Source organism: Ursus americanus, chromosome 28 (genome assembly GCF_024610735.1).
Source record: "Ursus americanus isolate L20-20 chromosome 28, mUrsAme1.1.p, whole genome shotgun sequence".
In the NCBI taxonomy this organism is placed as follows: Eukaryota; Metazoa; Chordata; class Mammalia; order Carnivora; family Ursidae; genus Ursus; species Ursus americanus.
In genome coordinates this window covers 34957686-34980297 of record NC_142154.1, presented here as the reverse complement: position 1 = coordinate 34980297, position 22612 = coordinate 34957686, and the positions used below count along the sequence as shown (strand labels likewise).

Below are 22612 nucleotides of genomic sequence, written 5' to 3'. Positions count from 1 at the left end.
CTTCTTTTGTTTAGTTGTGTGTCTTCCTCTCTTAGAAGAGCAGGCTTGGAAATTACAAGGCAGAGCTGGGATTGAACTTCCTTTAAAGCTGCCTGTAGACATCAGGAATATTTATTTTCTCTATTTGTTTTAAGCCTGGGAAGACTGTGTGGTTTTCTCACCACTGTCCTGATGGAGCCCTGACCAGCAAGCGTGCAATGCCCCTAGCCCTAATGTGCCATTAATGATAGGTTAATGTACAGTATAATGTTTTTGGGACTACGGGTTCATTACACTTCTGAGTGTGAGGTCTTTCCACAGAGCGCCCAAGGTCCCATTGCATTATATCATGCAATAAAAATACCCTTTTCATATCACACACTAATAAACTGTATTTGAAATGCTGTCTGAGGGCACTGCCGTCTTGTCTATAGGCTGTGCACGAGTGCAACAGTTGGGTTGCCTCTTTTCTATTTTGTGTTTTAGTTACATGGAATTCTGAACCCAGGGAAGTCTGCTCGTTCTTGGTTTAAATGAAGGAGCGAGTTGGGGCTTGAGCCCTGAGGCTCAGGGGAGCGGCTGCTCAAGGATTGTTGAGGGTCCTTAATACATTCTTCCTTACTGGAGAATTGGCAGGGTCCCTAATTCTCCCTAGTTCTCTATTGCCCATCCACCCACAAGGTGTGCCGCTGTCAGGAGAGCTGGTCCAGTGTCTTCCACACTTAGCATTAAACATATGTTAGGTGATATAAAAATTTCCTTAGAAAAGAAGTGTAAGTACGGCCAAGTTTCGGTCATCGATAATCGTGCCTAGCACTTGTTTCCGTGCTGGCCTCTGTGCTGGGAGGCTCACTCTCAGCCTCTCTGCAAGGTCGCTGCTTTTCTCCTTATTTGATGGAAGACAAAGTTCACAGAGCTGAAGGGAACAGCTGCCGTGCAGAGAAGGAGAGCTCCCGGCCCCTAGGAACCACAGGTCAATGACGTGCATGCGCACATGGAGCCCCTCACACCAGCGCCCGGGCCCCCTGAGAGATGGCACCTGTGTCCTCTCTTCAAACACACAGAGTCCCGGTGTTCTTGCTAGTTATCCTCACCTTCCTGTGAGTTGGTTTAATCCGGTGATTTTCTTCTCAGCAGGTAGCTAGTAGCAGAGGTGATTTTGAGCTTGGGACCCTGGAAAAGGAGACTCTGCTACATCAGAAAAGAAAAGGACATCAGAATTTAGGGATGAGGCCAAGACTGGGATTGGAGGGCTGAAAATCACGATTTCATACTTTGGTGCAGGGCAGACCATGGTATCTGTGCTTGGTTGGGGGGCGTGGAGGTTCTAGCAGCCGTAGGGTGTAGGGAAAGAGTGACATGGGACTTCCCAGCACATGGGGTCAAGCCAGCTCCGTTGTCCTCCTTTATAAAAAGGCTGGCTTCCACATCTTCAGGGGGAGGTGACATGCGGTACCGTATGTGAGCGCACCTGATCCATGCCTGGCTCGGGGTAAGAGCTCACCACGGTCCCAATTTTGTTGCTGTACCATATTCTAACAAAAGGCACAGGCTTTGCAGCTGTCGTCCGGTTCAAATCCCCACTCGACCTTAGGCCAGTCACTTAACTCTGAACCTAGTTTTTGAATCCAGAAATTGGAGGTAACAATAGTAATGCCATCCAGCTACTTCATGGGGGAGGTTGTGACATTGGAATTTAGGTAATGAGCTTGAAAGCACGTTGTGGAATGAAAAATCCCACTGAAATGCTGGTATCTGTAAATACCTGTATTTCTCTCTCCAACTCAACATATTCGAACTGGGTTATGTTTGAATAAATATCCTTATAGCAGAGCCAATAAGGACAGCTACTAAAAGCCCTCACTGGCGTCTCCCCGCTCACCACGAGGGAACATGTCGCCACGGAAATGTAGACTTACAAAAAGTAAGTCTGCAAAGCACAGAAAAGGGCAGTTATTTTATCCCACGTCTTCATGACAACAGAGCAGGAGAGCAGGGGAGCTGCACAAGGTGTGTGCCCCCCCTTAGTTAGTGGGAGGAGAAACCAGTACCGGCTCAAGATAGACGGTATCGCCTAGAACAGTGGTCGAAAGATCAAGGGACCGTGTTGAATGGGCTGAACTGGTCTGGGGAGCCAAGAAGATCATGGAAAGGAAAAAACCCGAAGTTGCTGAGACTGTCCTGAAGAAGCTGAACCTTTTGGCTGTAGCAAAGTCTCCTTAATTGTTAGGAGAAGAGTATTTAAGTTTCAAAGATAATGAGTTTTTCTTTTAAGGGTTACAGAGTTCTGAACCTTTTGTTTTCAGATGTGGGGACTTGAGAACACTACACATAAACCTCTCAGGGGTTAAATCTGTCTTTAGGGCCACCAGGACTTGAAAAAATGTTACCATGTATCAAGAAAACCAGAAGTGACAAGTTCATTTAAAAAGCCTGGTTTGTCATTGTTTATCTAATTTTCAGAGTTGACACAGAAAATTAAACCAGCTGACACTCACTCTCTGACCATCTCCCTGGCTCATTTCCCTGGCCCTTTCCTACCTGACCTTTATAAGAGCAAAATGCTCCAACCCCCAAAATCTAAAACTTCCCACTGAGTTTCCAAGTTGCCCAGCAGTCATTCCAAGATTCTGTCATAGGATGTCATCCCTAATGTTATTAAAAAAACAAGATGAGGTCATAAATCTGCTCTTGTGAAGTATTTCTTTTTTCCCTCCGCTTTGGCCATAAATCTCAGAAGTAATCAAACTCTCTGCGAAGGAAGCGGAGCTAAACTTGGGCCCTGAGTGGTCCCATATGTCTGTACCGAATTCAGAAGCTATGAGGGCTCATCTGTCCCGTGACATCAGCTGCAGAAGGGCGCTGGGCGGTGAGAGCTTTCGCCGTGTTTAACGCTGACGTTCTAAAGCTCAGAGGGCAGCGCCAGACCTGTCGGTGAATGAGCAGCTCCGTATAAGGAAACTATCCAGATAACTGAAGCTTCTTATTTATAAAATCAGAACTTTAAAAAAATAGATTGTAGCTAAGAGGTCTTCTTAAATGTATTCTACATTACCGTCCTTATCCTTTTAAACAGGTATGTCCATCAGGATTTAGCTTTTTAAAAGAATGGCTTTAGGTTGTATTATAAACATTGTCTGTTGGCGGTATTCTGCTATCCCGGTAGCTCCTGATGTTAACGTATGTAAGGCCCTTCGTCCCTGCCCCGAATGACCCCAAGGACCATTCGTCCCTGCCCCGATTGACCCCAAGCTGGCTTTCAGGGTTTTGTTTTTTGTTTTTTTCTGTTTTGTTTTGTTTTTTTTTAAGATTTTATTTATTTATGTGACAGACCGCCAGTGAGAGAGGGAACACCGCAGGGGGAGTGGGAGAGGAAGAAGCAGGCTCCCAGCGGAGGAGCCTGATGTGGGACTCGATCCCGGAACGCCGGGATCACGCCCTGAGCTGAAGGCAGACGCTTAACGACTGCGCTACCCAGGCGCGCCGCCCCCCGCCCCCAGCTTTCAGTTTTTGTTATTAGTGTTGCTCCTCGATGGCACTTCTTACCTCTGTCCTCATTCTTCCCTCCCACAGGGAGCCCTCACCTATCCCTCTACCATTTGACTATTTCTGTTGTGCTTTAGATTGGGAAACCAGATACTAAGTTTGTTAGCCCCAAGTCTGCAATACCAGAAAACCGGTTTGAATAAAGGCTTGAGGGACTAGCTAAAAGTGATCGAGTTTTAGTCGAGCTTCGAGATTCTTCGTCTTAAATAAGGGTGTCAAATTATAATGACCTGTTGATATGTCAAGTGCTTCTAGATCTGAAAACAGGCTGTTGGTCTAAGTAGAAAATACACCGCTGGGTAATGTTGCATGTCAATGTCCGCGTCTGAAACAATATGACCACTTTGCTCTTGAATCAGTAATCAGGGTAGACTTCACAGTGTTGAAATTTTGTTATTTTCTGAAGGGACCGAATAAGCCATGAGTATGCCAAAGGAAGTACTCAGGCTCTAAAAACCAGATCTAGAGTCAGGTTGCTAGAAGCCTTTCCATACACCTGTAGTGGATTTGATTGAAAACTGGAGCGTAAGTGCGAGGAGAAGCAAGCTTGTAACGAAGTAACTTTGTCCCTCTTACCAGTGAAAACAGACTTGGTTTCCTAAGGCTCTGCAGTGAAGGTGGCCAGCTTATTTGTAACCAGAGGAAGTGTGCTCGCTTAGTCATTCATTGTGCGCATGACCAATGACACTGCCTCAGAAAACGCAGGCCACACCGTTCACCGCCGTAGAAAACGCATTTCAGGGTTCCGTACATTTAATTTTCTTCAACATTACCTTGCAAACCACAGTAAATCAATAACGGACTAGTTAAGTACCACAGGTTCTTTGTGTTTTGTTTTAGAAAATATTGCTCAAGGCTAAACGTGGGTTCTGTTGATGATTTTTATTTGCTGCTGGGACACAGAATGATAAGAATTTTCGAATGGTTTGCGCCTTTTTTGTGGCAATGCTTTAAAAAAGAAAAAGAGGGGCAGTTTCCAATGGAAAACTTCGATTGGTGATAGCAGAAACGCTAGAGTAACCGGTCATTTTCAGTCCTGTATTTTGTAGACTAGGCCTGACAGCTTTGGCCTTTGTTATGCTCGGACTTCAAATTTTCCAAAAGGGTTGCCCCGGCCAGTGCCCTGGGCTCCCCCACACTCACCCCAGTAGTAACCCATTCCATTGAATCAGGGGCATCACGGCTGAAAACGGTAAAAAAGATGGCACTTCGGTTAGTTACGTACCCCAAGTTTTGACACCCAGTGTCTTTAGCAGTTTTCTTTCCTCTGTGTTTTTTATTGATTCGGTTGCATCAGAAAATGTCCCCTTTAGGTTCAGTCTTCATGCAAAGGGTTGTTTATCCCTTTTTTAAAAATATTTTATGTATTTGTTCATTCGTTTGAGAGAGAGAGCATGCACAAACCCGGGTGGGGGGTGCAGAGGGAGACGGAGAAGCAAACTCCCCACCAAGCAGGGAGCCTGACACCAGGCTCCATCTAATCAGATCATGACCAGAGCTGAAGACGCCCCAGGTGCCCCAGTTGCTTACCTTATTAAGAAACTAGAAACGCTGTTACTAAGATGGATTTTAAGAAATAGCAGCCCTCGCTTATTGGATGCTTCTTGACATAAGATGAGACAATGGAATAGGAAGTTCTTTTAAAAATTGAAAGTGCGATACCAGGGCTCAGAAGCCGGGGCTCGGCTGCCGAGGTGATGTTTGGTCAGGGCTCTTGGGCACCTCCCAGTCACCACCATTACCGCCCTTCCCTCTGCCCCCACCATCTATCTGTCTGTATCCCCCCACCCCACTCTGTCTGCTGTGGGGTCATCCCTCTGCATTTTCAAATATGTTGGCCTCATAACGTTCATATGGAATGTCATTATTTTGTGTTCTGGATTTGGGGTTATGTATCCTATTTCATTCCCAGTGACGTGTGCTTGTGTCTTTATCAATTTTGTCAGAGGTTAGTCTGCCTTACTAACTTTTAAAGGACCAGTATTTTATTGAATTGACCGTTTCTTTGGTACCTTTTTAATCCCTTTGTGTTCTTTCTTTATTTGCAGTCTTATGTTTTCTTCGGATTTATTGTTCTGTTTACAATTTGTTTATATTCTGTTGACATTTAGCTCATAAATTTCCCATCTTCCCCCTCCATTTAATGCTGTAAGTTGCCTTTCAAATATTATTTTAGCTGTATCCCATAAATATTTATATGTAGTGTTTCTGCTGTCACTCAGTTCTAAGTAATTTCTAATTTCAGTTAGGATTTCTTTTTTTGACCCATGAATTGTTTAGAAGTATGTTTTTTATTTGCAAACACGCAGGTGTTTTGCTATCTTTTTATTGTTACCTGCTTTTCCTGCATCAGCGTACGTGGTTGGTGCAATATTAAATCTGTATTTGTTGAGGTCCCCTTATTACCTGGGTGACTTTTCTCCCTCTGTTCTCTCTTTGCCTGAAAGGAATGTGGGTGTTTCCTCTCGTTGTTGAATGCAGTAGCCTCTTTACATCCTGTAGCTCAAACTTGCCAATTGCATGACCCAAAAACTTTGTGGCCTACTGTTCTACCCACCTTCTCTCTCAGTCACCGAGAGAGCTGTGTTCAAATCTTCCTCGATTAGTGTGGCTTTGTCAGTTTCTCCTTACGGGTCTGTCTGTAAGTGTTTGCTTTAAGGCAGTGATGTTAGGGACCTGTGCCAAAAGACTCTGTCTTCATTTCAAAGTGCTTCTTTTACCTTTACGTGAATGCCTTCAATCTCGAAAATATTTGCTCTACTTTCCTTTTTGTCTGCTGTTAATAAACCTACGCTATCTTTTGGTTCGTATTTGTCTGCTGGGTGTTTTACTTTCCCTCTGCTCTCACCGTTTCTGTGTTCTTGTGTTGTAAATGAATCTCTGCATTTTGTGGTTGGTATCTTAAATTTCATCCAACTTTCTATTAATTGATGAGCTTAATCACTTATATCTATTGCTTATTGGTATACTTGAGTATTTTTCTACTATCCTGTTTTGTGCTTTCTCTACAATACTTTTTTTTTAACATCTTCTTTCTCTATTCTATTGGGTTAATTTTTTTTCTTCCCTTTTATTCTTTCCCTTGGTGTAGGAGTTATATTCTATTTTTAACCCTCATGGATTATCCCTAAATTTTTCATCTGACTTAGCAAAGCCTGAGGTTAGTCAATAAATACACCCTCCCAAACAATATGCAGCGTTTGGCTCCATGTCTTACCTTCATATTAGGTAGAATTCATTTAAATCATATATGATTAAAAAAACAAACAACAGCTGAAAGAAGAACACAGGGTGTTTCCCCTCATGTAAAAGGAGGCAGGAAGTCGGGTGCCCGGACCAGTGCGGCAGCTCCTTCCCTTTTACCGGCCAAGGGGCATTTGAGCTCCAAACGGCAGTAGAAAAGCTTGCCCTTCTTTTCAGGACATTGGCACACAGCATATGTGCTCACACGGCATTGACCAAAACTAGCAAGGGAGGCAGGGCGTGCAGTTGCTTTGCTGCGTAACAGTGTTCCTCCTAAGAATCAGGATTTTTATCAGTAAGGAGGAGGAGAGAAGGGAAATTGAGAGGCAGCCAGCGCTCTCTGCCACAGCCCCTCCCCCGCCAGATGTAAGGATCTTATGAGCATCTCATCCGTCCCTTCTTACATGTCCTCACAGGATTTCATTGCACCTTGTTTTCAGATCCTCAAAATCAGTCTTTACTGTCGTTTTATATATAATCAGTGCTCGTTTAGACTTATCCGTGGGTTTACCAGTTGTTTGTTCCTTGTTGCTGTTGCGTTGTGCTTCCTCCATTAAGAGTTCTGTCGGGGAGTGTCTGTGGGTGGCAAAACCATTGAGTTTAGGATTGTCTTTGCATTACGGTAACTTTTGATTGTTAGTTTAATCAAATCAGGTTTAGAGGTGTAGGCTGACGGTTTTTCCGGGGGCCTTGAAGATACTCTGTTGTCCTCCGGCTTCTACTCTTGCTGGTGAGAATCTGCACCACCGTCTGTAGGCAGTACATGTCTGTCCTGGGTATTCTGCACTTTCCCTACAACTTGTCTGGGTGTAGATTTCATTGTATTTATTCTGTTTGGAGATCGTTGTGATTCTTTATTCTGAGAATTCACATCTTTCATCAGCTCTCAAAATGCTCAGCTCTTGTCTCTGGATATCACCCCTCCCCCATGTGTTCAGTCTTGTCTCAGTCTTTCTTCTGGGCCTTTCTCTTTCACATTAAAAGAAAATTTTATTTCTCTCTACTGTGCTCTGGTTGTGCCTCTCAGGCCATTCTTCCAGCTTACTAAGTCTCTCTTCAGCTGTATGCAGTCTGCTGTCTGGCTCATCCATACACAGTTTCTTTTGTTTTTTCCAGTGACTGTTTAATTCTCTATAAGTTACATTAAATTCCTTTTCAAATTTCTGTGTTCTCTTTTTCATCATATCTTACTCTTTTCTTAGTACTTCACTTTCTTCCTGTATGTCTTTAGTCTTTTCAAATGTACACTCTTTTACATTTTCCCTCCCAATTATTTTTCTATTATCTCAGTGCTGAGAACTCTCATCTTCCTGTGTGTATCTTGTCTGCATATTCTTGTCCATGGTGAATTATATCCTCACAAGTTTTGGAATTTTTACTGTAAGCTCTGTGTAGGGTTTATTACGTGGAAATTCTTAAATTTCAGAAGGATTGCCCCAGAATGGTCTTTGTATGCTTCTGGCAGACATTCCAGAGTTAACACTAGATCAGTCTCGACATTATATGAGTTTATCAGCCTGAGGTTCTCGAACTACAGAGGTAGTGCACTGGGTCCCAAACTGCACAGGTCTCTGCCCTGTTTTTGTATTTCTTGGGCAACTCCCTTCAGGGCCACCTTATAGTCCCTTTTGCTGCTGGGCAGACATTTTATAGCTTTTATCCCTTCTGTGGTCTCAGCTTTGTTCAGGGTCTCAGGGTCAGCTCTCTAGGGGACCTTGTCTCCTGTTTCTGCTCAGTTCTTCATTCTTTCTAGGACTACATTCCTAGAACCAGTAACCCCTGTAAAGCCACAAGACTTCCACTCACTCAGTCTCGTTTTCAGCTCCCTCTTCCTTGGTAACATTTATGGATTCCCTTTCTTTCTTATGAGTTCAGCTGTGCTTTTTAAAACTTCCATGTTATCTGCCGTGGCTAGGGCCATGTAGAAGGAAGGCTCTTAGGCTGCCTTACTCTCTCATCATCTCTTCATTGACTGACTGTCAGAATCACTCCATTCTGTTGTGTTCGACAAACATATGGAGCTCTCGCTGGGCCAGAAATTGTACTGGTTCTCACTGTCTACCCCTGCCTTTCATACACTCACATATCCCACACACGTGAGCACATGCGCACTTACAGCAAAGGTCTCCAAGCTCCAACATCAAATCCTAAGAGGTGGGGCACCTGGGTGCTCAGGCGGTTAAGCGTCTGCCTTTGGCTTGGGTCATGATCTCGGGGTCCTGCGGTCGAGCCCCATGTCAGGCTTCCTGCTCAGTGGGGAGGCTACTTCTCCCTCTGCCCCACCCCCCACTTATGTTCTCTCTCTCAATCTCTCTCTCTCAAATAAATAAATCTTTTTTAAAAATCTTAAGAGGTAAGAAAAAAAAAAAGAGGGCAGGAGAGAGAATCCATCCTTCTGAGCATTGCATCTTTAAACCTCCACCACCATACGGCCATCACCCCACAAGACAAACCGCGAACATCTAGACATCGGTAACTGGCCCCATATTCACTGCTTGGACATACTGCAGATTCAGCCTAGAGGCAAGAGTCCTCAGCATTATTGAAGCAAGACCCCCCGTCTGCCTCTGGCACCCTCTGATCCCAACTCTTCTGGGCATCTGCCCACCCCGACACTGCCTGGAGGAGCCAGCATCTGTCCCAGTCCCATCTGAGTTCCCTGCCAGGCAGCCACCACAGCTGCCCCCAGAAATGGGCAAGAGGCCCCATTCAGCCACTCACATGGCACAGACTCATGAATGCTGGCATCCCGCATGTGTAGCCCTCACCATGGCCCTCTGAAGTCACCCTGTGCCCCCTCCCTGCACCACACTGCACAGGCCCTAGAATGAGTCACAGAGACCTCTGGAAATATCTTGTTCTCTCGATGGGCCATTTTCTGACCAATTACTCTGTGTAGGAGCACGTAGGTCTGCACAGATGAAAGGCGGAGAGCTCCTTGACCCCCTTAGATGCCTGTGTATGGTCTAGGATGGCTAGAGGTAAGCAATTTGCTGCTAATAATTGAATATTTGGGGAGAAACATCTATTTCTGTAGCAATTGTGAAGAATAAACTCAGGAAGGTTGATTGAAATGGCATGTCACAGCTACAGACTGTTTCTGAGGTCTTAAAAGAAAATGAAGGGCTGGAAGGGACCCCCTCCACCCCCAGCCAGGGAAAAGCTTTAGAAATCAGAGGCTGAGAAAGCACATTCTAGAAAGCCGAGCTAGGTAGACAGGCAGGTTCCACCCTAGCTGCACAGAGACAAGACTCACACCCTCATCTAACTGCTGCACCCCCAAAGTATTCTACGCAAAGGAGTCCTAACCACCCCTCACACTGCCCACCTGTGTCTAAGGAGCCTTGTCTGTGGACTGGTGATCTCGTTTGGTCCTTACAACCCACCCCCCCTCCCCGCAAGAGGAAGACAGTGCAGGGGTATTCGGTGGGACTGAGGAGGGCAGCAAACATTGTCCCCATGTTCAAAACCAGCTGAGAAACAGGACTCAGGAAATGATGGAAAGCAAGTATCAGCTTTCCTTCTAAAGACCTAGATTAAAGGACGTGCTTACCTTGTGGCCGGCATTGCCTTGCTGGGAATTACTGAGTCCCAGGGGTTAGCAACCTCAGGCCTCCCCCACGAGAGGGCAGGCCAGAGCGCACCCTCCCCCGGGGCAGGAGACCCCTGAGCTCGTCCTGCTCCATCCTTCCTCCCGGGGTTGCCACTTCTCCTCCCTGGGGACAGAGCTCAGGAGTATAACAGCAACAGAAGTCCTGGCATGAAGAGCGATGAAGCCTGGGGAGTGGAGGTCCCCCCTGGAGTATTCTCTCCATTACAGTGAGGCAAGGGTGGCCCTTCCCAAGCCATCTCTCTGGGAGAGCACCAAGAAGGTTTGCTGACTGTGTCTGGGGCTCCTGGCATTACTCCACGCAGGGACAGAAAGGAGGATTTTCACTGAGGGGCCTCAGTTCCTCCCTGCTGAGTCCCCACTTGTGGGGGGCTCCCCTCCAGCCACCTCCTTCCTCAGCTCCGCCTGGTGACCAGCCTGGCCCACCCAGCCTGGAAGGCAGAGTTGACCCCAGGAGTGATTATGACTTATTATGTCATGTAATTAATATTATAAAGGCTGCCCACTGCCCTGCCACCTGACAGACATCTGTGCACCCTTTTATAAGTCATTTCGCTCTCGAATCTGACTTACCTTCTAGGTAAGTAGGGATTCAAGTAGTAGTTTTTGAACCTTCAGCAGTGGGATGTTTTTTATTACGTAACACTAATGCAGCACCTCGATATTAAGATAGGGAAAAATGGTTTTTTTTTAGCATGAATGTATTAGTGTTCATTGTGGACACTTCTTTATAAAGTCATTTATGAGCCCTCTCTTGAAGGCACAGAATCTAAGAGCTGGGCTCATAGGTGAGAGCACATTCGTATCTCCGTGAGCATTTGGCTTCCCTCTGCTTTTGCACAGAGTCAAAGGAAATCCTGACTTACCCAAGGGCCTGCTCAGGTCAGGCACCTGTTAAACCCATATAGAAGCTTTGCTAAGGGAATAGCAGAAAACTTTTATTTTCAAAGTAACTAGCAACTGTTCGCATGAGTTGCTTATGGTAAATCTGTAGGTCAGACAAGAGGTACTCAGAGCTTGCTGGAACGGACACCATCAGAAACTCAGAGCAGCCTTGACTCTTAGCGCCCTTGCTGGGCATCGCGGGGCAGCCACCGGGCAGATGGACTTCATGGGCTCAGTGCACCTGGCTCCCGTGTGGCACTCACCGTGTTGTATGTCCTTCCGGCGTGAGTGCAGGTAGCAGCCCTGAGCTCTTTCAGACGGCCGGTGCACCAGAACATCCCCCTAGCTGTCCCCCCACAGAGAAGAAGGTCAGTAACACGCACAGATCTAACAAGCAGGACTGAATTTGCTCCAAGAGCTGCAAAAAATAAGTTAATATCACCGTGCAGGGTAACGATTGCCAGTATTCAGTGTGACATGCTGAGTTAGGCAGAAGTATGTCCATTAGTTTTTAATTAGGTTTTTACACATATAGTTACAGTGTTTCTTGACAACTTAAATCAAACATGTAGAAGCCCCAGCACACCTCACATCCTTAGTTCCGCTGGTCTCTGCGGTCCCGTCCAGTCCTTCTGCTTCTCCGTTATTCCTGAGAAGGGGCTGAAGCGTTAGCCCTGCCGCAAGGGCTGGAATCCTAAAGGGGACGTGCCGAGCACCTTCAGGGAAGGCTAGCAGACCCAGCAAGGAAACGTGAGGTGGTGGGCAGAGCGTCAACGCTGGGGACCCTTCAGCCTCTCAAGTCACCCCTTCCAGGCACCACCTAATCACAAGACTGCCCCTGCCAGCTCCGCGAGCAGCCTGTCAAACTCTTCACTTGTTTTAGACTCGGTGAACATGCAGCCCGGCTAGGCCTCATGCTTCATCGGGCTCTTGGGTCCTTGGCATCCGCTCCCATGCAGCTTCCTTGTGGGAGAGGACGCCTGGTGGCCTGGGGCTCATCCTGGGGTCCAGGGAGGACCCCCGGGTCCCCCCGTCAGCTGTGGACCCTTCCCACTAGGCCTGCCCACCCCAGCCTGTGGAACTTCCCAGCCTGGCAGCAGGCCCCCAGGGAGATGCCATAACTTACCAGCCAGTCCAACTAATTTTCTTGGCAGCTGCTATGTGATTCGTTTTTCCCTGTCCTCCAGTGGTTGCCAGTCTAGTGTTAGGGTGAACATGGGTTCAAATGATGATAACGTGTGGTCAGAAAGAGGGTGTGTGCGCAGTTCTGTCTGGGAGAGATGGCATCTTTCGTGAGGAGACATGATGAACGGCCTCACAGAGGGAGATCTTAGGTTTGGGGTACAGTCCGCTGCTGGACATCCTGTTTCTTCTGTGCTTACCTTCAGGGTCCGGCGTCTCTAGCCCTGGAAAGTCTCCAAGCACTAGACCTTAGTTTTTTCCTGCTTCTCTAGAGACTGGGCCCAAGGAGAAAGAATGGAGAACCAGGGAAGCAGGGGTTCTCAGCTAGACCACCCACCTCTGCCCTGAGGGCCACCGTCCTCCAGCCCTGGCACTCATGACACAGGACAGCACAATGGCAGAGGGCTCAGGCTCTGGAGACAACACGGCGTTCAAGCTCCGTGGCCTTGGGCAGCTTCCTCAACCTTCCTGTGCTTTAGTTTCCTCATCTGTAAAATGGAGATGATAATTCTTAGAGTTGCTGATTAGCAAATAAATTATTTGAATAGAGCTGCCTAACACATAGGACTTTGAACAAGGGAGGACACAGATACGCCTTTTTGTCACCCTAACTGCAGTTACCAGTTAAAAATCACTGGTTGAGGGGGCGCCTGGGTGGCTCAGTCGGTCAAGCGTCCGACTCTTGGTTTCAACTCAGATCACGATCTCAGGGGCCTGAATCAAGCCCCACATCGGGCTCCGCGCTAGGCTCGGAATCTGCTGAAGAGTCTCTCTCTCCCTCTGCCCCTCCCCACCCCACACTCGCTCATGTGCTCTCTCACAAATAAATAAATCTTTTTTAAAAAATCATTTGTTGAGCACCTATGATATACAAGATACTCTTTTTAACAGGTAGAAATTTATTTTTTTTTAGATTGATTTAGAGAGAGAGAGCACGCATGCAAGTGGGGGGAGGGACGGGGGAGAGAATCTCAAGCAGACACCCCGCTGAGCATGGAGTCCAACACGGGGCTCCATCCCACGATCCTGAGATCGTGATCTGAGCCAAAATCAAGAGTCAGACACTTGACTGACTGAGCCACCTAGGCGCCCCAAAAGTAGAGATTTAGAGCTCACTGTGCCTGACCTCAGAGAGCACAGTAGTTGATGTCCTCTGTGACAGAAAAGAGTCTTAGATTCAGAGCCTAAGTCTGCCACTTTCTAGCCCTGTGACCTTGCCCCACGTCCCATTTCTTGGCACCTTAGTTCCTTTTGTCTATAGATGGGGGTGCTGGGAGGGTTCGAGGCCACGTGCCGATGTCCGGCAGCCGGAAGGCGCACGGCAAGTGCTTGGTAAGTAGCTAGAGACGTACAGATGCGGATGACTGGGTCCTGCCACAGGCCTGCTACTAATTGAGGGCCTACTCTGTGCCGGCCTCGCAGCCACACCTGCAGATTATTAATGATTCAGATGCATGATGTTCTTTCGGAAATTATGCAAGAGAAGGAAGGGTGCAGACCCCACGTAGGTCAGTTCCCATTGGGAGGAAAGTCAAAACCCCACTAAGGGCAGAGCACGAGCAGTCCAGACCTCTGACCCTCAGGCAGCTCTTAGTGCTGCCACAGGCCCGCACAGTGGGCACACTACCCCCCGTCTCCCTGTTCCCCCGCCCCGGCGGAGGGTAGAGCGCTGCGCACGCGGGAGGGACTCGGGAGTGCCCTGCTGTCCGTCAGGAAGGCATCTCGTCACGATGAAATGGATGGGAAAAAATCAGGGACATTATTACAGAGGAGAGTCTCACTCTGGCGAACCCACCGGTCACTTGGCCCAGATGACGGAGAGGGAACAGCTACAGCTCCTTCCCCCGAGTTCGTAGTCTCCGCGAGGGCCCTTCCTTGCGCTGGCATGGCCTGCTGCTCAGCCCCACGTGGCCACGGCTGCACCCGGCCACGGCGACCGTCTTCGGCGGCTGTGGACTCATCCGTCCAGCGCTCCCCCACGTCCCACTTTTGGAAGCGCCCTACCTCTTGCACTCCCATCCTTTTCCCTTCATTCTGTCTCCACCTTCTGTGGCGAAGTTTGTGGACCATAATACTTCCACCCTCCCCGGTTTAATCGTTGCAATTGGCCCTGAGAGAACGCAGGAAGTGAGAGTGGCTCCCGCTGCCTGGTGATGAGGCCAGCGAGATCCGCAGCTCCAGCGGCGGTGGAGTGGCTGCTAACACGCTTTCTGGCTGCGGGGACAGAGGCCTGGGTACCGGGCGCGGCCACCGCGGGGCCGGGCGGGATGCTCCTGATAGGCGGCATGGGGGTGTCCGGCTGCAGGAGGAGCACAGCACACCCCCTCTGTTCCTCGTAGCATGATGGGGGTACGAGGGTTTGTCCATGTCCAGATTCCTCTTCCTGGGGAGGGACGGGCACTGCAGGAGGCTCGAACCCCCCAGGGCCTCATGGAGACCCCGAGAGAGGCCTACAAAGTCAGCTCTCTGGTTGCAGGTGCAGGAGAGCATTTGGAGTCAGGAGACCCATGTTGGGGTCCAGCCTGGCCACTTGCTTCGACGACCCCGGACAGGGCCCCGAGTGTCTGTGTGCACCTCCAGAGTGAGTGTGGGGATTCCGTGGGAGCATCAGGACAAAGCCCTCAGCAAGTGCTGGCACACAGTACTCCTCCCTGGTGCTGGACTCAGTGGTAGTGTTATGTAGGGTGTAGTGTCCGTCCGTCTCCGGCTTCTGGCCTTGCCAGGACTCCTAGAGCTGCTGGCTGTGCTGGTGTCCGCTCAGGTCTGTCCAGAGCCACCTGCTAATCCAGGCACCTCAGAGTGGCTGAGTGATTCTCGTGCCTTCTCTAGAATCATTCATTGGATTTTGTTTGCTTATTAAACTCGTGGGGAGTTCGTACATCATGCATGTCAGGGCCAGAGGAGTGCCGCTATATCGTAGAGAGGAGGGGGAGCATACAACCTGCCGGGGTCGCAGGGGCACAGTCCGGCCCTGAGAATGCGCCAGCCTAGAAACCAGGAGACTTGAGTTCAGCCCCAGCCCTGTTAACCAGTCGCTTCCCTCCCTGGACCTCAGTGTCCTCTTCTGTAAAATGGGATGATGGCGTATGTGTCCTGCTTCCCGCACAGGCTGATGGGGGTAGGGAGCGTTGAGGTGGAGTGACCTGACCCCATGACAGAGCCGGCGTTCTCTGAGTGTCCAAGGCATGCGGCTGACAGAGGTCAGGACCTGGGGCAGTGCAGGCTCGCAGCCTCGGTGTCGCCTCTGTCCAGGAGGGTCTGAATCACGGGGCAGAAATAAAGGTGAGGGGAATTGCAGTCTGGTTGTTGATTCTCCCATTTCTTTTTTTTTTTTTTTAAGATTTTATTTATTCGACAGAGATAGAGACGGCGAGAGAGGGAACACAAGCAGGGGGAGTGGGAGAGGAAGAAGCAGGCTCATAGCGGAGGAGCCTGATGTGGGGCTCGATCCCATAACGCCGGGATCACGCCCTGAGCCGAAGGCAGACACCTGACCGCTGTGCCACCCAGGCGCCCCTGATTCTCCTATTTCTGTCTGCTCCCCGTCAGCCCGGGAGATCCCCAGGCGGTGGGCTTGGCTTACAGTGACCTGTGATGCAGTCCCAGCCCTGGGAGCCCGGGCAGGTCGGCCGCGAGCCAGCGGCCTGCGTTTCCTCGTCTGTAAAGTGGAGATTCTAGCGCCCAGCTCTGACTTGGTGCCTGTCCCCGACTGTGAGGTGCTCACAGGCCCTGCAGGAAGAGCCGCCGCCCAGCCCGGGGATCATGGCCCCGGGGGCCCACTGCTGCTCCGTTCTGCTGCTCTCTGTGCCCTCCCTCCTTGCACGCTGGCTTTCTCAGTATGTTTGGTCACACCGTGGGCCACACCGCCAACGGCTCCCAAGTTCACACCTCGCAGGCCCTGCTGCCTAGAGAGGCTGGGGTCTCCCTTCCGTACCTGTCTGTCTCTGTCCCCTCTCTGCGTCTGTCTGTGATTCCCCCCCCTCCCGAGCCAAACAGCAATAGCTGGGGACAAGACCCCTTGTCCAGGTCCCTCCCTTCAGGCAGGTGTAAAGCATCAGGGACACGCAGGACAGGAGAATCACCTCCCAGCCAAGGAGGGCAGTGGATGCCGACCCTCTCCTCCTTGCGCCTCCCAGGGCACTTGGGCAAAATGCTTCCCTGCAGTGTGGCCATCAGCCTTCCCGTAACTGGAGGAATGCCTCCACTCTCCCTCCTGCAGTTCCGCTCTGCTTGTTGCCGAACAGATGATAACAGAGATGCAGCATATGGGCCCCAAAGTCACCGGGCATTCTGGGAAAGTGACACTGTGCTACCCCGGGCTTGGGGGGAGGGGGCCATCAGCTTCTGAACACAGCTTCTCCCTTTGTTCTTCACAAGGGCGCAAGGGCGCCTCTCCTGAGCCTCCTGAAAAGGAAATGTGCGCTCGGACTTAAGGAAGAATTCCCTCCATTCAGGCAGCAATGTAGGAAGGCAGGTGTAGGGTAGACGTATATACGGGGGGAGAACTGCATATGGGGGTCAAGATAGAGGCCCTCCTGGGCCTCTCCTGCCCCAGCCCCCAGCCCAGCTGCCTGCGGAACACCAGCCCAACCTGGCCTCCAACTCCCCTTACCCAGTGGCCGTCTGCCAGGGGCACCTGCCCCCCCAGTAGTCCCGCAGGTGTGTTGGGGGCCCCATGGAATGCCACGAGCAGATCACAGGCGGTGCCCAGATGGGCTCCAGGCCTAGCTCCGTGATAGCCTCAGAGAGGCGCTACCCCAGGCAGAGTGCCCTCGGCACCCCCTAAGTTGAACGTATTCCCTCCCTGCACTCCCCCAGTGTTCTGTATGCCTCTGAACTAGACCATGCAGGACGCTCCTGGGAATGGCTTTCCTGGCCTGAACTAAGAAAGCCATGTAAGGGGATGCAGCAGGAGCCCAGCGTAAGGAAGCCGGGGTGGTCTTCCTTCCCATCCCCAGAGACTCATCAGGTCTGACCCAGCAGCCTCATTGCCTCCCCCAGCCTGGTCCTGGACCGCTCCTGCAGATATGCGAGCCCCGGGCCCACATCCCTCCTGCCATGTGATGAACTCATTTTGAGGCAGCTTGGAGCTCAAGCAGGCGGCCAGTGGCTGGCTATCCCCCAGAGCTGCTGGTCAAGACTGGGGTACATTGGGAAAGCAGTGCTAGGAGCCCAGCTCACACCAGTGGGGAGGTGAGAGGGAGCCCAAGAAGGGCTCAGAAAGCAGGAGGGTGCATTGGCTCGGGGGCGGCTCAGTCAGTTGAGAATCCGACTTTTGGTTTTGGCTCAGGTCATGATCTCATGGGTCATGGGCTCCATGATCAGCAGGGGGTCTGCTTGAAAATTCTCTCCCTCTGCCCCTCCCCCACACACACTGGCATGCACGCACGCGTGTGTGCGCTCTCTCTCAAATAAATAAATAAATCTTTTTTAAAAAGCTGAGGGTTCAGGGAAGCTGGAGCTGGAAGGCTGCAGGGGTGGGAGAGGAGGAGGTGGGGGGAAGGGGAGGAAGCAGGGAGCCCCCCTCTGCACTCACCCACTGTGGCTCCCTGAGTCTCAGGCTACATTTTTGGTAGAGGAGGAAGCTGCCAGGTGTGCGTTTCTTAGCAGGGAAGCCACTTGGTGAGAAGGAGGTTAGAGAATGCTTTTCAGTTTCCCTTTCACCTTTGACCTGTGTGCAGGGTGACTCTGACTGCTCCTGCTTTTTTCTGACCTTTCCTGGGAACTCCTAGGAGGCCCTAAGATTGTGAATGTGAATCTTGATTCTTCAGGACCACAGGGGAGGGGACTGGCTAAATATAACTTGGCCTGCCTTATGGGGTAAGTAGGTTAGAGCCCTAGACAGGCCACATGGAGAGAGTCCCGGCCCCTCCAAAGTCCAGCCCCCACCTCGTCACCAGGAACGAGGTCTGCACCCACCAGCATACGCCTCCTTCCCCTGCTACATGTGCCTTCCCTCCACTCGGACATGGTGACTTATCCAGAGAGTGTTAGACAAAGAACACCGGAAGGGATGGACGTAGCCTTAGACGAGAAGATTCTCTGATCTGTGGGCAGCAACGGGACTGGGGTGCTGGCAACCCAGGGGCCAGGCATTGGCCGGCCCGCTGTTGGGGTGGGGAGGGGCCCAGCAGTGTGGAGAGAGGACAGGCCCTCACCCTCGGGCAGCTTCCAGGCTGGCGGGACTCTCAGGAGAAGGTGGTCGAGTAGGGGGCGGAGTCTGAGCTAGGCAGTGCGTGCCGCCCCGCCCCCGGCCTCTGTCAGGCTAGCTGCGAAATGGGTTGATGGTGTCCTCCTTCCCTCGAAGGGCTGATGGGGAAGTCCAGGCCGAGAACAGGCCCGGGCAAGCGTAACGAAGGGCAGAGTCTGGGGAATGTGTGTCACAGCCTCTCCTCCCCTCCCCCCCACAGGGCCACCCGTTCATCATGCAGTTCAATGACGGAAACGCCACCGTGGTGTCCATGTGGGTGTGCCGGGCGCTGGAGGAGAGGCGCAGCCAGCAGGGGCCTCCGTGACGCCGCAGAGGGGCACTGGCAGCCCAGGACTGGTCACCAAGGGGACAACCCACCCACTGTGCCCACTTTCTGTTTGCCGTCTGCACCAGAAGAGCTTTGCTGGGCCCGGCTTCCCTGCTCTCACCTTTCACTCTGCTGGCAGATGGCCTAGCCTAGGGAGCCCTCCGGAGTGGCCAGCCTTTGCCCCCTCTGGTCTGGAGGCACTGACTGGGGGTGGGCAGAGGGATGGGGGTATCAAGAACCAGCTTCGGTGCCCCTGCCCCTCTTTTTTCCTCACGTTTTTCTTTGTAAAGGGTCAGGCCCCGTCAGCATGACTGATGGGAATAAAGGTATTACTGCTTCGTGAGGGTCGTGCTGTGTGGGGAGCGTCTTACCCCTCCAGGGGTGGGGGTGGGACGGGGCCTCCACTCAGCAAGGATGTACCGCAGTGCCCGAGCTGCCCTTCCCCAGGCACCTGCAAGCTGCCGAGTGCTCCCGGACGCGCTATGATGAGGCCCACAGCCCGGCCCATTTGACAGATGAAAGACTGAAGCACGCCGGTCCCCGAACCAAGTCCCATGGCAAGGAGCAGCTGAGCCAGCAGGACCTCAGGACCCCTGCTGTATGCTCCCTGCTGGACTGGCGTTTGTCTGTCCCGACACATCGCCGGCTCCCACAGCGATCGGTCCTGGGGCTGTGGGTGAGGAGTTGGAAAAAGGCCCCGAGCCGTTCTGAGGCCCTTCTCCCAGCTCGCACTCCCACACCGCCCCTCCAGCTCCTCCGCAGCAAGCTGCCCCTCACTGCCTCTGACCCCACGCCCCGCGAACCTCCCTCATCTCCGGCCACTCACAGCTGCCCTCCGGTAATCCTGCCAGGTAAGTGTGGCCGCGCCCATTTTACAGGTGAGGAACTGAGGCTCACAGAGGCTAGAGTTTCCACTTGCAGGTCTAAGTGGCAGCTCCACATATCCAACAGCAAACTCCTGATGCCACACATTCAGAACCACCTCCACCGCTCTCCCATCTCAGTAAGCGGGAGAGCCTCCCAGCGCCCAAGCTAACATGCTGGCGCCCGGCCTTGGCTCCTTCCTCCCTCACACCCCACCTCTAGCCCATCTTGAAGACCTGTTGTCTTCACCTTCAGAATATATTGATTCCACCACTCCTGTGTTCTTCCAAGGCCCCTCACCTGGACCCCCACAGCAGCCTCCCACCAGGCTCCCCCTCCCGCCCTGCCCCCTGCAGTCTGTTCTCCACACGGCCGCTAGAGGGAGCCAGTTAAACCACGGTGGGTCATGGTCCTCTCCTGCTCAGAACGTCCAGCGGTGCTCCGCTCACTCAGAGGTCAAGCTGAAGACCCAACATTCTGCCCCCATTATTTCTGACCTCAATTCCCATCACCCCCAGCTCCCTCCAGCCACGTGGCGTCCTCACTGATCCTTGAACATCAGGCACACTGCCCACTCAGGGCCACGGCAGAGACATCTAGCCGACCCCGGGAGGTTCACACTCCCTCCATCATGAAGGGAGGTTGCTGGGAAGTCACCGCCCAGCCCAGGAGGATATCTCCCAGTCTGCCTTGCGTTGAAGAGGGCCATGTGACTAGTGCTTGTCAATGGAAGAAGAGAGCAGGTGGTCATTGCTTCCAGGCCAAGAAACGTAAGGTGCAGATGCGCCTTCTCCACTCCCCTTCCTCTCTCCTCCTGGCTGTGGCGGGAGGCCGAACCCCGAATGGAAGGAGACTGAATCCCTGAGTCACCACGTGGAGGAATGCAGCCCATGCTGCGTTGAGCCAGAACACAATTACTTTGTTGATATGTTCCTGGCAGCTGGTCTCATGCCAACGAACACAGGCCTTTGTACTTGGTGTGGGAGCAGATCTGTGTTCAGGTGGCATCTCAGTGAGTTCTGACCTGACCACTCGGTGTAAAATTGCAGGCCTCCTCACCTCCCTGGGACCCCCGTTCCCTCTGCCTACACATTTTCCTGACTGCTTTTGATACTATGTGACAAACCACTACTTTCACAATCTGCCTTCTCTCTTCTCGCTTCCTGCCCCCTACGTACACTCTTTATCCACAAGGGCGGAGATTCTGGTCTGTTTTCTTAACGTGGTATCCCCCGTGCCAAGAACAGAGCCCGGCCTAGCCCAGTAAATGTTTGTCGGCTGCATGGCTGAGGTGGCGGGGCTGTGATTCCCAGCCTGCGCTCCGTCCGTTGCCCAAGAAGGAGCCTCCCCCTCCCTGAAGCATCATTTCATCTTCTCCTGCAGAATTGGAGGCCTCCTACTTTTAGTAACACTTTTCAAGGTGGTACAGGCCTCCAGCTGCCCCTTGGCCTCAAACAGCGTGTTCATCTTCTTACTGTGCACCTGCTGTTGCCTGGGGCTAGGAAGGTCACAGAATTGGATGAGACCCAGGCCATCAAGGCTGCTGCTCCCCGAGTCAGGGCTCAGGGCAGGGAGGGCGGCAAGGAGCACGGAGTGTGGATTTCCCAGAGAAGAGGCGCTCAGGGAGCGGGGAAAGCTCGGGGCCTCCCCACCCCTGAATGTGAGCCAGCCACCACCCATACTTAACGCTTACCCTTGCTTCAAGAAGGTGTACCCAGCAAGCCTGTCATCCCCAATCCCAAACGGGGGGAGGTAGAGAAAACGGAGCAGGTGTTCCAGACCAGCCCCGTGCTGAGGGCTTACTTCATCGACCCTCATCCTCACAGCAATGCCATGACGTAGGTGGTAGTATTAATCTGCCCATTTTACAAATGGAGAAACGGAAGCACAGAGAGGTCAAGAGACATGGCCCGAGGTCTCCCAGCGAGTAAGTAGCAAAGCGTGGTTTGGAACTCCGAACCCCACCCTTAACCACAGCTCCAGAAGTCAGCTCCCCAAGCATACGTACGTGCGTGTGAACGAGCGCACACCTGCCCTCTGTGTCCATCACAGGTTGCGCACACACACACACACACACACACAGGTGCCGCTTCTCCCAGCCCTGATGTTCTGGAGCAGGGGTTACCCCCATGAGCATCCCACAAAAGTGACACACTTTGCCCCAGAATTATGTGCACCCACATGTGCACACACAGGGTTTTGTTCACAACTAGGGTTTGGAACCCCTGGAGCCCACTCACTCATGGACCCCATGTTGAAAGCCCCTGCTTTGGGGTGGCCCCCAAGGTCTAAGTTTCCTTCTATTCAAAGTCTGGAGAAGATGGGGAGCTGGGCAGTTACGGAGGGGTTCTCCCGCAAAGACCCCCTTGGCTAGAGAGCAAGACCCCCGTTTGCCTATTTAGGCTCAGTCACCCCTCCAATCACCCTTAGCAGCCCCGAGGCCAAGCTGCCTTTGCCCTTGGGGGCCGTGGGAGGGCTAAGACCTGGAACATGCAGGGCAGGAATGAGCTCTTCCTTCTGCCCAGAACGCCACCCCACCCATCTTCCCCCGTCCACGTGGCCAACTCCCACACCTCCCATCAGTCCTCTCAAATAGCACCTCTCCTTGAAAGCTTCTTTATTCCCTTCTCTGGGTACAGACTGTGAGCCCCTCCAGGGCAGGGATGAGTCTGACTCCTCTCTCCCCAGGGCCTGGCCAGGGCTGGCAGGGGGAAGGTGCTCCAAGGTGTGGGAGGGAGGGCTGGCAGAATGGAAGGAGGGGACATTCATGCCCCAGGCCCCTGGA

The 22612-nt window shown here is 51.7% G+C and overlaps 1 protein-coding gene across 5 annotated transcripts in view; it reads left to right on the top strand.

Annotated features, from left to right (window-relative positions):
• Positions 1-19092, top strand: part of MAP2K5 (mitogen-activated protein kinase kinase 5) — a 249041-nt gene extending 229949 nt beyond the window's left edge. For 3 of the 5 annotated variants that reach the window (XM_087856834.1, XM_045810841.2, XM_045810840.2), the window contains one exon: positions 18856-19092. In XM_087856834.1, the coding sequence (XP_087712960.1) occupies positions 18856-18960 (105 nt within the window). In that variant the 3' untranslated portion in view covers positions 18961-19092. The remainder of the gene's footprint in view (positions 1-18855) is intronic. The other 2 variants (XM_087856832.1, XM_087856831.1) reach the window with 1 other exon arrangement.
• Positions 19093-22612: the final 3520 nt, after the last annotated feature.